The 14,910-nt window shown below is 40.2% G+C and overlaps 1 protein-coding gene across 1 annotated transcript in view; it reads right to left on the bottom strand.

Moving 5' to 3' along the window:
* Positions 1-219: 219 nt before the first annotated feature.
* Positions 220-14,910, bottom strand: part of MAP2K6 (mitogen-activated protein kinase kinase 6) — a 119,436-nt gene continuing 104,745 nt past the window's right edge. Inside the window, exons 11-12 of the mRNA XM_012525539.4 lie at positions 8,635-8,680; positions 220-3,460 (exon numbers count right to left, since the gene is read on the bottom strand). Of these exons, the coding sequence (XP_012380993.1) occupies positions 3,383-3,460; positions 8,635-8,680 (124 nt within the window). The 3' untranslated portion in view covers positions 220-3,382. The remainder of the gene's footprint in view (positions 3,461-8,634; positions 8,681-14,910) is intronic.

The following is a 14,910-nucleotide window of genomic DNA, read 5'->3' as shown; positions in this document are numbered from 1 at the left end:
GTAAACCAAACACAGTCTTTAAAATCATGGAATGTTCGTCTACATCAGGGACTTTAATCATGGCTAAGAGAGTGCCACTTGTGATATCTGTGACTATTTGACTGATATTTTATCAACAAATCTTTACATATGTATGAGTTCCTGCTCCTTCAAAGCCACCATTTTGGAAGACTCTGCACCTATTCCAGCAAGGTTGTCTTTGCTTAAAAACACCCACAGTTTTTGAGGAACTCTTTATTTGAAATTATCTTTGGAGCCTGTGACATGATGTTTTACAAAGCCTCTGTGATGGCAAAGTTTCGGCTCTGACTTCTGGGAATTGCCAAACACAACTTGGTGTTAAGTCTGATAAACAAGGTGAGTCAATGAAACGGGAAAACAACTGGTGAGGATTTTTGAGGAACACAAAATAAAACTAAACTAACCTAAACTAAACTAAGGAGTAACTCTAAAATGACAATCTACATGTTACATGAAAGGGGGAGGGAATGGATTCTGAAGCCTTTTCTGAAAGGAAAGTAGCAAAAGTATTTTAGTAGCATTATATATATAAATATATAGCCTTTCATATTGGCTAGTTGGAAGGACAATACTCATTGATCTGTACACATATACGGTAACTGTTTTAAAAGTCATTCACATCACATTTTTGTCACAATTCTTATATCAGCCATATAGATATTTTTATAAATATAAAGATGATTTAAAATATGGACAATTAGATGATACCAAATCAAATACATTTGGAAAAAGAGCATGATCTCATTTGTAGAGATATACTGGTTTTCAGTATATTGATAGATACAGACAGAGCTAATTATTCAGACAGCCCATGCTGGTATAGCATTAAATATTTTAATATTAGCCTTGGATATGGACATTTTTCTCTATATATACATATCTGTCTATATATATAGTTTATATATAGTTTGTTATCACAGATATTTATTTTAATGTTGGTTGTTTAGAACTTGCAATAGAGATCTCCAAAGAAAAAGCCATGTTCTAAAATTTGGACTCATAATTGTGTCAAGTCAGTCTACTTTAGTATATAAGATACCTAATGACATGCAGACTACTGCTTCTTTGGAGAAATGGCTTTTCAAATTTCAAATCACTATCCCTATCACATATGTTCCCTGATAGTGCCAAAGATGTCTCTTTAAGAGAGGATAGTGAAAGAAGTGGGGGCTCTTGTTATTCTCTACAGTCACTTGTTACTCTATATTTGTTCAAGAGAAAATAATTTTAAGTCAATTCTCTCTTTAGGAGGTTCCGAACCAGGGTTCTCAACCCTGCTGCATACCGGAATCACAAGAGGAGCTCCTAAAAAATGCCAATGCCCAGGCCCACACCCTGGACCAATTAAGTAGAAATAAATCTCTGGGTGCCAGAGAGTGTTCCCAAGCCCCCAGGTGATTCCACTGTGCAGCAGGGTTGAGAAGCAGACTAGCTTCTTCTCCACCCCAATGTACCTAGCACTGTTTTGTAAGTTCAGGACTTGGCCTCTCACAGATCACAGAAGCAAACATGAGAAACACACACCTTGTCAAGAGTGTTTCGAAGCAGAAAGTACACTGAGCAAAAAGCAGTACGCCGATCCAGACCAGAAAGATGATTTCCGTTTCATATTTCACCAATAGCCATAATGGAATGACCCCAGGTTTTTTTCTCCCCCTAATTAATTTATGTTTTCATAAGACAGGTAAATACAGCAAGGAATACAGCTGTGATCTTTCCCCCATGATCTCAGAGAGAAGCTCCCAGATTTAGGAAAGAGGGTGGGAGAGGTATTATAACTGGGCTAATACCCCTTTTCTAGCTGGAAAAAATGAGGACAGCAGTAGCTTCAAGGGGATGGAGAGGAGCATTCGAGGAAACAATCCTCTCCATATTTGTGAACCTGAGGAAAAAAAGAAGCAGTGTTTTTTCACTTCATCACAATCATCTCTCCTTACACTTCAAGAGGAACCTTGTATAAATACGATGTCGAAAAGCAGTAGTTCCTTGGTTATTATAGATCGATATCTTCTCTTTGGACCACTTTATTCCTTGATCCTAAACTAGGAACCCAGAGCCCCAAATCAGAGAAGCCATGGGTATATTTAGATATGGGAAAGAACTTCTGTTGCCAAGTCAACCTGCTTCTACAAGTGGAGCTAGCTGCTGCATGCTGCTGACGAAAGATATGGCCTATGGAAATTTGGAAGTCCATGCCTAGGAATTAATTCAACCCTCTCCCTGTTGTTTCCAAATCTTATCAAAGAAACTATCTGCCTTTAGTTGTCTTCTATTGCAGCCCTTCCATTAATAGTAAGGCCCCTTCATTGAACAAGAAAGTAAAATAAAGGAAAACAGTACATTAACTACAAAGGCATTCCTTGGGGCTTATATATTATAGGAGAGACAAAAGCAGAAGGCACTGATTCTCTGCATGGTTTGACATAATATTTCCCCTCAAGACACTGACAAATGACCACCTTACTAAATACAGTTGTTCACAGAAGCTACTCGGCAGGACTTGTGATATACCAAACACACACATACACAGACAGGTAATTAGATAGTTATAAAATCACACTCACAAATCACAATCCATTAATACTATACCACAAAGGTCAAGAGAATCAAATGTGTGACTCTAAACTGGGACAAAAGTGATTTTCATGTTTTGCAAAGTTGGAAAAAGAGTATAACTGGGATACTTTGCCACTTCACCTAAAACACCTGGTGATGACCCAGGATTGAGCAGGAGGCTGCAAGGTGGCAGCTGCCCCAACAGCTGGAACAGACATTTCACAAGAAGCGCTCCTTATTGATATTTTTATAATACTCTAAAAGATGCATATTAAATAATTCCTCCTGAACCACAGACGTGATTGAACTTAAAAAAACCAAAGCCCTATAAATATTGCCAATGCAACTCTTTTGTATCACCCTCCTTGCATAAAATGGAATCTTTTCAACCAAGCACTTAAACATAAATATTAAAATAATAAATGAGACAAACTACAAATCTACTTACAATTTCATCACTATGGTAGCACCTTTTTACCAGGGCCAATGCATTCATTATGCAAAGAACAAGAGAAGTCTGAGAAGCTTAAGGACTCATATGACACATCATTAAATATTTAATCACCTTTTAAAGTCCTAAGCCTTTATCATATTTCATCCATCTAGACAGTTCATTCTATACTATAGATTCCAAGACCCCCTTTGGGGGAAAAAAAAAAGGAAATGGGAGGGGGAAAACACCTTCTGTGAGGCAGGGTTAAATTATCTCAAGGATGAGTTTCTATTGGCGCTTTAGCGAACTCACTTCACCCCATAAACCCACCAATCCACAAGAGGGTCTATCAGTTTGAGTCCATTGTTTTTTTTAGTCTCCAAGAATCAGTTTTACAAAAGATGCCACATCTGTTGCTTTGGATTCGTGTAGGGTGAAAAATGGATGTTGCTGGAAAAGAAATGAAACATACATGGTATTAATAATTGTCACTGGAAATACATGAGGTTAGCAATAAACAGGACTGTTTGATAAACAGATTAAGTAACTCTATCAGGGTTAAGTCAGACTCTTCCTTTTCCTTCCTAATTCAAGCGCACATCTAGTGATGCAAACATTTTGAAAGATATCTCTCAGCTGCCACTCCTCCCATTTTGATACCTCCCTGTCTCCACTACAACCTACTGCTTTTAAAATAATGTAATTAGGCTATGTAAGTGCCATCTATGACAAAATACGAGGACTAGCGAAGACTTCCAAAGCTTTGACAAATATCCCTATCCCCCAACAAAATAATTTTAGAGTGGTAAAATAGGAAAAAAATTAGAAATTTCAAAGATTTATGCACTTTCATTTCTCAGAATGGTACCACGAGAAACCAATTTTGTGGGACAGTAAATAAGCAAGGCAGTCCTTGGCCTTGACTTTGGACAGCTGGTCTGGATTGAAAGAGGTAATGAAGCCATTTTCTAAGCCACAGATAGCCATAAGTTACACTCAAGTATCTCTTGATGAAGAGGTGATCCATTTGGGAAATAATGTAAATTGCCAAACTTTAGATATAGGTAGAGAAAATTCAACTCAGAGATTTTTTTTCCCTTTCTCATATAGAAAAGAGAAAAAAAGGTGGTCTCTATCCACCCAGCTCAGACTAAGGAAACTCTCAAACACTCCAAGTCTAGCTCTTTGCCAGAGTAACAGGCTTGATACGATTCAAAAGGCCACACATTTCAAAATGGCTCTGAAAGAAATGAGGCCATTTTCTCTGCGCCAGAACAATCCTTCCCAGATTGCTCAATTTTTTTACAGTAAAGCGTCCAGCTGCCACACAGAACTGAACACCTCTAATTAAATAAAAGAGATGCATTAGCTCAGGGCCCACGGTCCTTACAGAGGAAACAGTGCCAAGGGAACTAACCAGAAGGGACAGTTCCTTCAGGTAGAATGTGGCCCCTGTGCTCCCCTCCCCCACCCACCACACCCACCTCCCTGTGCGTCTCCTGGGGCTATTTTCAATGACCAATTGCACAGCTAAAAATGAGCACTTTTGCTTGCAGACATGGAGATGACTCACTCTGTTTCCCCTGACTTTGGGGGTTTTAGTTTACAACCTTCATGTTGCCTGGCTGTAGGTTTTCTAATTATATTTGTTAGAAACCTGACAGCACAGGGCTGGGTGAGTCAGCTCTGTGGGGAGCCGAATGCCCACCCCCTGGAAGTTTGAGGAAGCCATGCAAAAGAGCAAGGAGGGAAGACTGAAAACCCAAAAAGAAGGCAGGTGGTCGCTGTCAGAAAATGGAGAAGTGCTTTTCTGCCCTGGCCCTTTGGAGGATACAGGTCAGATGTTGACTCAGAGCCCGGGGACTGCTCTGCTAGCTGAAGCTCAAGACGCAGGGTCCTTTGTCCTGAGTTCCCTGGGCCACTGAGTAGCTGCACTACTTTTGATTACTAACCACTTACACAGCACACTAACCAAAAGCTTTACCACGATGCTTATTAGCTTCCCCACATCCTCTTGACATTTAAGGATCTTTTAATGCGCTTAAACGCTTTCTGCTATCAAAACAGGGTACACCAAGCCTCAGATGGTTTTGGTGAGCACTTCCAACGCCTGCCAGTCCCACCTGGCCCGCTGTTCTACTCGAGGCTTTTAGCTCACTGGCTGGAGCCTGAGTCCATGAATGAATTCAATAACCTGACCCGAAGTCTTTATTTAAAAAAAAAAAAAAAACCTCAGGCAACATTCAGTTTCTTTCCAGGCTGGGAAAACGCAGTGTGAACCCAAAGGGCAGGAGGAAGGGGAAAGCAGGCAAGCAGGCAGGCATGTGAAAATGGAAAGTGTGACTCGCCTGCCCTGTCTGTGTGGGTTTTGAGGCTGTAAAAGGTTGGGAGGGAACCCAGTCCCTTCTATAAGCAATGAACTAAGAATAGCGAGGACAGCAACCAAGACGAGGGCACAGGAGGTATGATGGAAGACTCCCCAGACCACAGGCCCAGGCTAAAGTTTTCAAACGAGGAGCCAGGCCTAAGAAGGGAGGACTTCATCCCCTTTTAGGCTCACTGTTGCGCACAGAGAAATCCTGGAGGGCCATGAACATCCTGCCAGGAGCAGAGTGACGAGCTGCAGTCAATCACCAGCGGGCTCATATCCCAGGCACAACACCTCATCCCTCAAAGCTACAGTTTTCTGTGGGTTCGAGCATCCCTGTGTAACAGTGAACTCAACTGAGAATGTCCCGGCACATTTGGAGAATGCGACGGCCTCACTGAGCAATCGTTTGAATCACCTGGTTTTCACTTCTGGACGTTGCCCTCTAGGACAGTGGTCAGCAAATGATGGTCCAAGGACCAAATCTAGCCCACCATGTGTTTTTTTTGTTTGTTTGTTTTTAAAGATTTGTTTTTTTATTTTATTTCTCTCCCCTTCCCCCCCGCCCCAGTTGTCTTTTCTCTGTGTCTATTTGCTGCGTCTTCTTTGTCCGCTTCTGTTGTTGTCAGTGGCACAGGAATCTGTGTTTCCTTCTGTTGCATCATCTTGTTGTGTCAGTTCTCCGTGTGGGCGGCACCATTCCTGGGCAGGCTGCTCTTTCTTTCGCGCTGGGCGGCTCTCCTTATGGGGCACACTCCTTGCGCATGGGGCTCCCCTACGCGGGGGACACCCCTGCATGGCAGGGCACTCCTTGCGCGCATCAGCACTGTGCATGGGCCAGCTCCACACGGGTCAGGAGGCCCTGGGTTTGAACCGCGGACCTCCCATGTGGTAGACGGACGCCCTAACCACTGGGCCAAGTCCGCTTTCCCACCATGTGTTTTTGAATTGAAGTTGTATTAGAGCACAGTCACATTCATTTGTTTGTGTGCTGAAAATGGCTTCTTTCATGCTACAACAGCAGAGTTGAGTAGTTGTGATTATCCGGCCCTGGCCCACAAAGCCTAAAATATTTACTATCTGGTCCTTTACAGAAAAAGGTGGCTGACCCCTGCTCTAGAAAAACAAATCCTATTGAGCCAAAGCCCCCAATGGAAGTTTGAGAGAACAGGCCAATGGGATGTAAACCTCTCAGTCCAACTTAGGGAGAAAAACATTTGACCTTTCTATAATATAAGATGTAAAACACCTGGGTTAGGGGTCTTCATTATATTTTCACCTGGAAAATAGACTTTTTTTCTCCTGACCTCCACACAAATCCATAAAATCTAAACAATAGCCTCATGGCATCTGTTTTTCCCAATGCTGAACTCAGGGAATTTGGACTCAGATTTTCCATTTAAAAACCTCAATTCCACAGGAAAGCAGGAATAGTCATACTTTACAAAGGAAAGTCCATTTCCAGTACCACAAAGCCTAATCCCATAAGAAGTAGGGGGAGAAGACCCATACACTCTTACAACATTAATATGCCGGCTGTAAAACACCAGTGCTAGAATATTTTGGAAAGGTAGAATTCAAAATGCAAACTTAATAGACATGAACACAGCTGCCAATGAATATTAAAAGCTAGAGCTCAGCCTCTTTTCCTCAAGTGTGCTTCAGTGGAGCTTCTGATAAAAGGCCACTTGGAAGAAAAAATATATTCTGCATTTTAGATAGCCAGAAGTATATAGAAATTTTCCTCTAAAATTAGTGACAAAACAAGGCAGCTTTAATATAGGATTACAGCCTGTATACAATCCCACAGGAATTATTCTATGGCTACTGCACTTTATGTGAAATTAAGTTTAAAAGACTCTAGAGTACCTAAGCATAACAAAAAAGAGTAGCCCGGACTAAAGGGCCTCTGACTGGCTATTAAAAAAACTAACTAGAGATGATGAATAATGGAAAAATAATCAAGCTAATAAAGTTTTCATTAGATTGTTCCCATGTGAGAGCTAAAATGGTAAGGAGTTTTCCCACAATTATGACATAAAAATGACCTATTCAGAAATATGATATCACACCAATAATTTAATATTCAGTGAATTTTTTAAAAATGTAAAGATGCATGAAATAGTTAATGTGACTGTTGCCCTTTACAAGAGAAACCTTCCTTGGTTTGGGCAATTTTGAAAATAATATGAAATTATTCATATTGCTATTGCATAATTAGAGTGAATTTATAAAAAATAATAATTAGAGAGGAAATGTTCAATCCAAACATGTAGAGTAAGCTAAAATTTTTTCAAGCATGACTCATCTTTTTTCCCTCAATTGTAGGTCTTTAGTTGATAAAGTCAGCAGAGTGCTTAAGTCCCTTGGCATTGCCTTTTTAAAGAAGGCAATGAAAGCCAGAATAGAAGGCCTTGTCTCTGCTCAGATTCTTCCCAGTGTTCTTATAAAAATTCATCCAATTTAGAGAACAGTTCAGATGTAAAGCTTAACCAACAGACCTGAAAATCCACTGGATTGGCTGTGATGACCACCCATCCTCCTCCTGATGAGCTTGTAGAACTCTCCCTGGCTTCACATATCCAATCTGTATGTTTCCTACGTCTGAGCCACCTTACCGCTTCATTCGTGAAAAGATCAGGAACCTGTACTTGTATCACCTGCCCAGAGCTGGTCTTGAGAACGGAACACTACTTGTGGGAGGAATGGGATGGGAGCAAGCATTCTATGCCTGCTGAATAACTGCTCCAGTAAGAAACGGTGTCAATGTTTGCTCTTATCTTTTTAAAAATTGTGCGTGAACATAATTCTTCCCTCCTCTACTAAAAGTAAAACCTCGCTAAATGAGACATATTTAGGGAGGAGTTAACACAAATTAGTAAAGAGTCTGAATTTTATAATATCCTCTACTCCAAAATATGTTTCTCTCACATGCAACGTAGACTTAGAGTTAGCAAAGAATTGCCAAGTTTAGGTCTTTGTCATCTGTACTAAAGTATCATTTGTGCATAGAATTGTAGTTACCACAAACTAAGAGAAACTGTTTTAAAACAGATTGGTGACTTGTCCCAGATTACCTGAAAGAAGACTGCACAGTGAAAACAGGACTCTCAACTCTTCCTTCTGGGTTTCAACTCCTGTCACCGATGTCTCAATGAATCAGTTCTTCCAGTATAAACGTTTGATTATAATTAAGTCTTACTTTACTTTCACTAGCTCTTAGTTTGGACATGTTTACACTATTGCTAATACTCACCATTAGCTCTGGATATGTTGGCCGTTCTTTGGAATTCTTCTTCAAGCTTAAAGAGAAAAAGTTGAACATATTAAAATCTAGAAGCCATCTGTATTTTCACTAGACTAGGATTTCAGAACCTGTAGAAGGCTAAAAATAGCCAGCCTTCAAAAGAGTTTTGAAAACATAGGTCTCCTATCTTGACTTGCCTCTTAGGTTACACTTAAAAAGTATGTTTTAAATCAACTCTGGGTGTGCCTCAGTGGGAAAAATAGATGTGTGTATGTGAGTGAGTATATTTTTCTTTCCTTCTGATATCTTATCAATGAGATACAAACTAAATTTTCTGATCTACAGTCATTATATTTCAAAACATGTATCGACTTTCCGTCAAAGCAGCTTTTAATTCACCCTATTGGCAAAGAAATTGGCAGTTGTTTCTTTTATCCTTAGATATTTGTTATCTCTTCACTATCTTCAATACTTGGTCCTTCTTGCTTCTGGATCCCTCGAATTTATTTGCTTTTATATACTCCTAACCTAAGCTGCCTGAGATAGAAGCAATAAACCCGTATCATTTCTAAGGCAACGCTACTTGTTTATAACATCTTGGCTGATGAAAGAGAAAGCACACTCAGTCAGTGACTTGGAGATAATTTTTCTTAGAAATGCTTTGTGGTAATGCACTATTGTCAAGTGGCTTCTATTCATTCAGCCATCTGTATTTTAATAACATTTGACACCAAATGCAAAAGCAATAAAATTGCAATAGGAAGAGACCAACCCCTCACCCCTATCCTCAACCCACCCCTGCATCCACCCCCAGCCTTCAAACAGAAAAAAGAAAAGATGTGGTTTATTTGGAACTGGAATTCCCAGTTACAGAATGGAGAAAAGGATGGATTCCAAAAACTATGGTTTGCAAGGCATCCTAGCGACTCTTCTGCCCAGGGGGCCACAAAATCATACATGAATGGAAAGGCACTTTGCCTGGGGTTGAAGAAACCAAAATGTGATTGAATAGTACATTGCTGGTATTTGTGCTAATGGATCACTCTGGGCAAATGAGACCTAATATGTGTGACATGAGCTCTGCTCCGCCCACAGGCTAGTATTCATGAGGGGTAAAAGGCACAGAACCATAAAAGGGTGAAGTCATTGTGACACTTTGAGGAACTGTGGTTGAAAGCAAAACGAAATGAAAAGAGAGAGTGAGAGAGAGTAAGAAGCAGCTTTTGAACCAAAACAACTGAAAGCAGCCTACCAGTTTATTCCAGGCAATGCTGTGGGTAGAAGCCAGGGAACCTGAGACAGGGTACAGGTAGATGTGAGAAGTTTCAACCTGGAACTGAGGGCAGACCTAGGACCTAGTGACCTCAGTGCCCAGACAACCTATGAGAGAAAGTTTCATCTCAACGAAGGATAAAAATAAGAGTGGATTAGAAAGAGGAATTTATCAACTGTCAAAGTCAGGTTGAGATGGGAAGGCGTCCTGAGTGAAATGAATGAGACCTTGCAATTACCACTTACGGTTTTGCATGTTCCTATATCCTGAGACTCTGTAAGCCTCTACCAGGGTTTCTCAACTGGAGGTGACTTTGTCCCCAAGGGGACATCTGGCAATGTCTAGAGGTCTTTTGGGTTGTCATAACTGGTAGAGAGCAGAGGGGGTTACTGGAGTGGGTTGTTAAACATCCTACAACAAGGAATCATCTGGTCCAAAGTGTCAACAGTGCTGAGGCTGAGAAACTCGGATCTACATGTGCCAGCGTTTCCTCCTTGTTGCTACCTTTTATCCCCTTCAATGAGATAGAAGTCTTTTAAAAGAAGTCTCTCTGGGGAGCAATGTAGCTCAAGTGTTGAGCACCTGCTTCCAACGCATGAGGTCCTGGATTCGATCCCCTGTACCTCCTAAAAAAAAGAAGTCTCTCTGGTTGATTTGTCTGTATTTGCACACATCTCAACACACACTCACACACACATACCACCCAATGAAGTGAAACTTTTTCTTTCTAAGGTTAAGAGCTAGTTCACCTAGAAAGAAATACAGAAGAAGAAACGTGACCCCAGGAGCACAGCTGACTTGCATGCAGATCCTAGTAAAACAAACAGGCTGATGTACAAAAGCCCTAAATTTCCAGCTACTGTTCAAAGCAAACCCAAAACTGGAATGTCTTCTCTATAATCAGAACAATTTAACTTGCTAAATCAATAATGAAAAGCATAAATACAACATTAAAGGGCCATTCATTATTCAAGTGGCTGCTTTCCGGCTTCTCTATTAAGACGGAACATTAGCCAGCCATCAGACCCTAGCTCTGCAATGAACCTGAAACATTCCCATTTAGGACCACAGTCTTCCTGTCTGTGATTAGCTTTACCTGGTCAACAACTGAACCAAGGGAATGGCAGTCTGGAGGAAAAGCTTGTTTTTCAAATGTTAAAACCGTGATCTCTTTTACCAACCAGGGATCTTCTTGATGCTGTTGTTGATTTTGACCTTCTACTTATTAGATAAGATAACAAATATGACTCTCTCTTCCCTTTGGGTAGAAACTTAAATGCTTTCATTTCTTTAAGGAGAGGTGATTTTAAGTCAGGATGTCTTTATTTTTATGAAAATTCCTCCAGAATTTTTAAAAATCTCTACAGAAAAGAGATTAAACTTTTTTAATTTGGGAAAGTACTCAAAGTTGTTGTGTCACAGTTTAAGGATTGAAACCTCAGTAACTGCTGGCTTATGGGCTATCTCTTCACTTATGGCCCCAGATTAGAATGCTCAAAACTCACCCCAAACACAACTGCAGAGTATTGATGGAAAACACTTACCCAGCAAACTAAGGTTGCTTATTGAATTAATATAACTGATATAACCCATTCTCTCCATCTTTTAAATCAAGAACACTTCAAAACAGGGGCTAAGAATAGCAAAATACTCAGGATAAGGTTAGGGGAAAAAAGCAAATGTTCCATGTGTAAGAGGAAGTGCTTGAAATTCAGTATAAAATAACAACTTGGAGTTCAAAGCTACCCCAATTTCTTTTTGGATCTGAGTCAGACTTTTGAATTTTCAAGTGGCTTGTCATTTTCAAGCATGCAATTAGCAAACTGCCCTAATTCCTCTTCCAAATGCCACAACACACGCTCCTGACCGTAGCTGACACTAAAAAACAGCTTCATGCTGTCTTGAGAATTGCTAGCTTGGAGGTTGTGCTGACCAGAGGATCTCTGACTGTTTGAATTCCCCCTGATTGTTTCCAAGATGGCCTATTTGGTATATCCACAGAATAAAAACACATTGCACCTCTGAAGCCATGCATTGTCACAAGCTAAATAAATACCTAGCACCTCTGGTTGCTATCCTTCCTGAACAAGCTGGAGATTGCATTTGATTGTCTGTTTTACACTAGTTACTCTGAGTCAGAACATATCCACGTCTGGGTGAATCCCCAGCACCTTCCAATATGCCACTGGGAGGGATGGGAAAACTACCTGGGTACTGTGTCTCCTAAATAGGCCTGGAGGAAAGCAAAAAGGAAGTCAGCCTGTTTGGCACCTGGCAAATGATTTCTGGTGACTTCCTTCTGTCCTCAAACCTGGGAAACTTTAGGAAGAGATTATGGTGAAAAGTATAATCCTAATAAGATTCCATTTTTGAGAACCTCATTTGCTAACCCTTTTACAGGACAGGAATGTAAGGTGTTTCTATTAGAATTCTCTATTACCAATTCCCACACAAGGCCTACATGGTCAGCACCACCCAGCCCAGGAACTCTTTAAAAGCCCTATGATAAGAAAGCCATGTATGGGGAAAAAGAGGAAGAAAACAATCACTCAGTAGTCATATTACAATACATCAGCTCGAACTCTGTTCTCTAGAGCTAACCTTCTGTGTGACAATGTTAGCCTGCGATGGTCTACCCCACCCACAAGCCACAAGTGACTGCCAACTGGCCAGCAGTAATCATTACTGAGAGGACAGTGAAGAGTGGCTACAAATTGATCCCCGGATGCAGATGTGATGTCACCACAACACATGATGTATGTAGCAGCACTGTGATGTCATCAAAAGCTTAGGGAGGGCGCACTCCACAAAAGGTCAAAAATACCCCAACAGATTTAGGCTCTAAGTACTGTGCCCTTTTGCTTCTAGTTCAACATTTAAAAAGTCCAAAGACAGGTGTAGGAGATAAAAAAAGTTAGTTTTATCTATCTTAAATTTTGAGATTAATTTTTTTTTTACTTTCCAAAGTCATGGTTCCTTTCCCCTACTCACCAAGAGTTGGGGCTTTCTGAGAAGTCTTAAAGGATCATAGCTTGACTATGTCACAAAAATATAAGATATGCAGAGATCACTCAAAATAGGGTCCTTTCATGAAGGTGTATCCCCGAAAATACAACTGTACACACAGGAAAATGAAAGAACAACTGATAAAAGGGAGCTATGCTCCTAGGCTTATCTCTCTTATCAAGAAATAGGTGTTCTTTAGAAATAAACACTTTTCCACCCTTTTCGCCAGATCATACTTCAAACTGTCAAAAGTATAACAAATGAAATAACAATATTGGTATTAGATAGTGATATGTATCTGGATGTTAACATACATGAAAAAAAAATTGCTGTACAGAGATTCAAGCTAGTCATACGGTTCTGAAAAATCAGTGACTGTTTTTGAATCATGAGAACTTTTCCAACTCCGTTGGCTTCAAAATCATTTAATGTTCCTCCTCATGGGGAAATCAAAGAAAATATATTGATGGTTTATGGCAGGCAAAAAACTACTGACCTGGAGTCTGAAATAAGAGAGCCTGTGCTCTTAAAAATTCCAACTGAAGATGACTAGGAATACTCATAAAAATCAGAATTAATGCTCCCCCTTCTACTTCCCAATCCCCATTCCAACAAAAATGACTCACTATTTTACACAACTGAGATTCTAGTCTCAGTGTTACAACACTGAGAGTTTGAGAAAGAAAAATTTCTTCTTTGATGACTTCAAAGGTAAATTGACCCTTTGAGTTTCTTTATTATGGTCATCACTTTTAGTAAACCCCAGAAACAAGCCAGACTGGCTTTTTGGAGTGCAAATGAGAGGACACAGAATCAACTATATTAACAATCAACAGAATTACTAGTTCTGGAAAAACTGGAACATGACTATGGCCAAAAATTTTTAAATTAATAAACTATAGTATGTGGGACCAGATCTGAGAGAAAAAGAAAGGGAAATAGAACTCTCAGAGGGGATGGGGTGAGGAGCCTATGAGGTAGTCTCTACATAAAGAACAATAATACAAGTGTCTGGAACTTCCACATATATGTGCCTACATTAAAATTATAAAACAATTATTTCTTTCTCAAGGTTTTCATTTTTCAAATATCTGTAATAAGTTTTAGAGCTCTGATTCTTTGAGGGAAATGCTTAGCAAGAGAAAAAATACTTTGGTAAAGGAAAAATGAAGCAACTGGGTGACTTTTTAATCAAAGGCAGAAAAATAGACACTTTCTGCATAGGAAGCAGCAGACGTTCAAAGATCCTACGTCCCAAACCAGGGATTCTAACACCTGTCTATACATTCGACTGTCTTGAGGTCCATTTGAAAAAGACTGATATTAAGATCTCTCCTCAAACCTATTAAATCAGAATCTCTGAGGGTGGAGCCTAGGCAACAGTTATTTTTGAAAACTCCCTTGTTTCATAAAAGAGCAGCCAGCGTTGAGAACCACTAGATCAAACTGATGACTCACAACGGCAGACTCAGCTTTCTCAAAACTATTCATACAAGCCTTGTTCTTACCACAGGTTTCTGAAGTACTCAGAATCTTGGGAAAGGGGACAGGCAGGAGAAGGGTTATAGAGAGGATGGTTTGAAGAGGCTCTCTGAGAGAGAAGCTTCACCATCACCACTTCTTGGGAACTACTGGTCTGAACTATCCAAGATGACCTGCCCCCTTTTCCATGTGACCTTTCAACATTTGAAGATAAGAAAGAAAATAAAAATACCCAGGTCTTGAACCCAGAAGGCAAACTCATGAACCCATTTCATCTTGACAGGTGTACCAACCGCCTCAACACATACTCAGGGAAGGCAGACAGGTCAGAAGCTACTTCAGTACCCCAGAGAACGTGCATTTTAAGAGACACCCAACAATACACTATTGCAGAGCTCAGTGCTCTAGCTCTTCTCTGGCAATTCAGCAAAAAAAAAAACCCACAAAAAACTAACTGTAGGGAAGCGGATTTGGCCCAATGGTTAGGGTGTCCACCTACCACATGGGGAGTCTAAGGTTCAAAC

This window comes from Dasypus novemcinctus, chromosome 21 (assembly GCF_030445035.2).
Source record: "Dasypus novemcinctus isolate mDasNov1 chromosome 21, mDasNov1.1.hap2, whole genome shotgun sequence".
Classification (NCBI taxonomy): domain Eukaryota; kingdom Metazoa; phylum Chordata; class Mammalia; order Cingulata; family Dasypodidae; genus Dasypus; species Dasypus novemcinctus.
The sequence above is the reverse complement of the archived record's forward strand: the minus strand, read 5'-3'. Positions and strand labels throughout refer to the sequence as shown.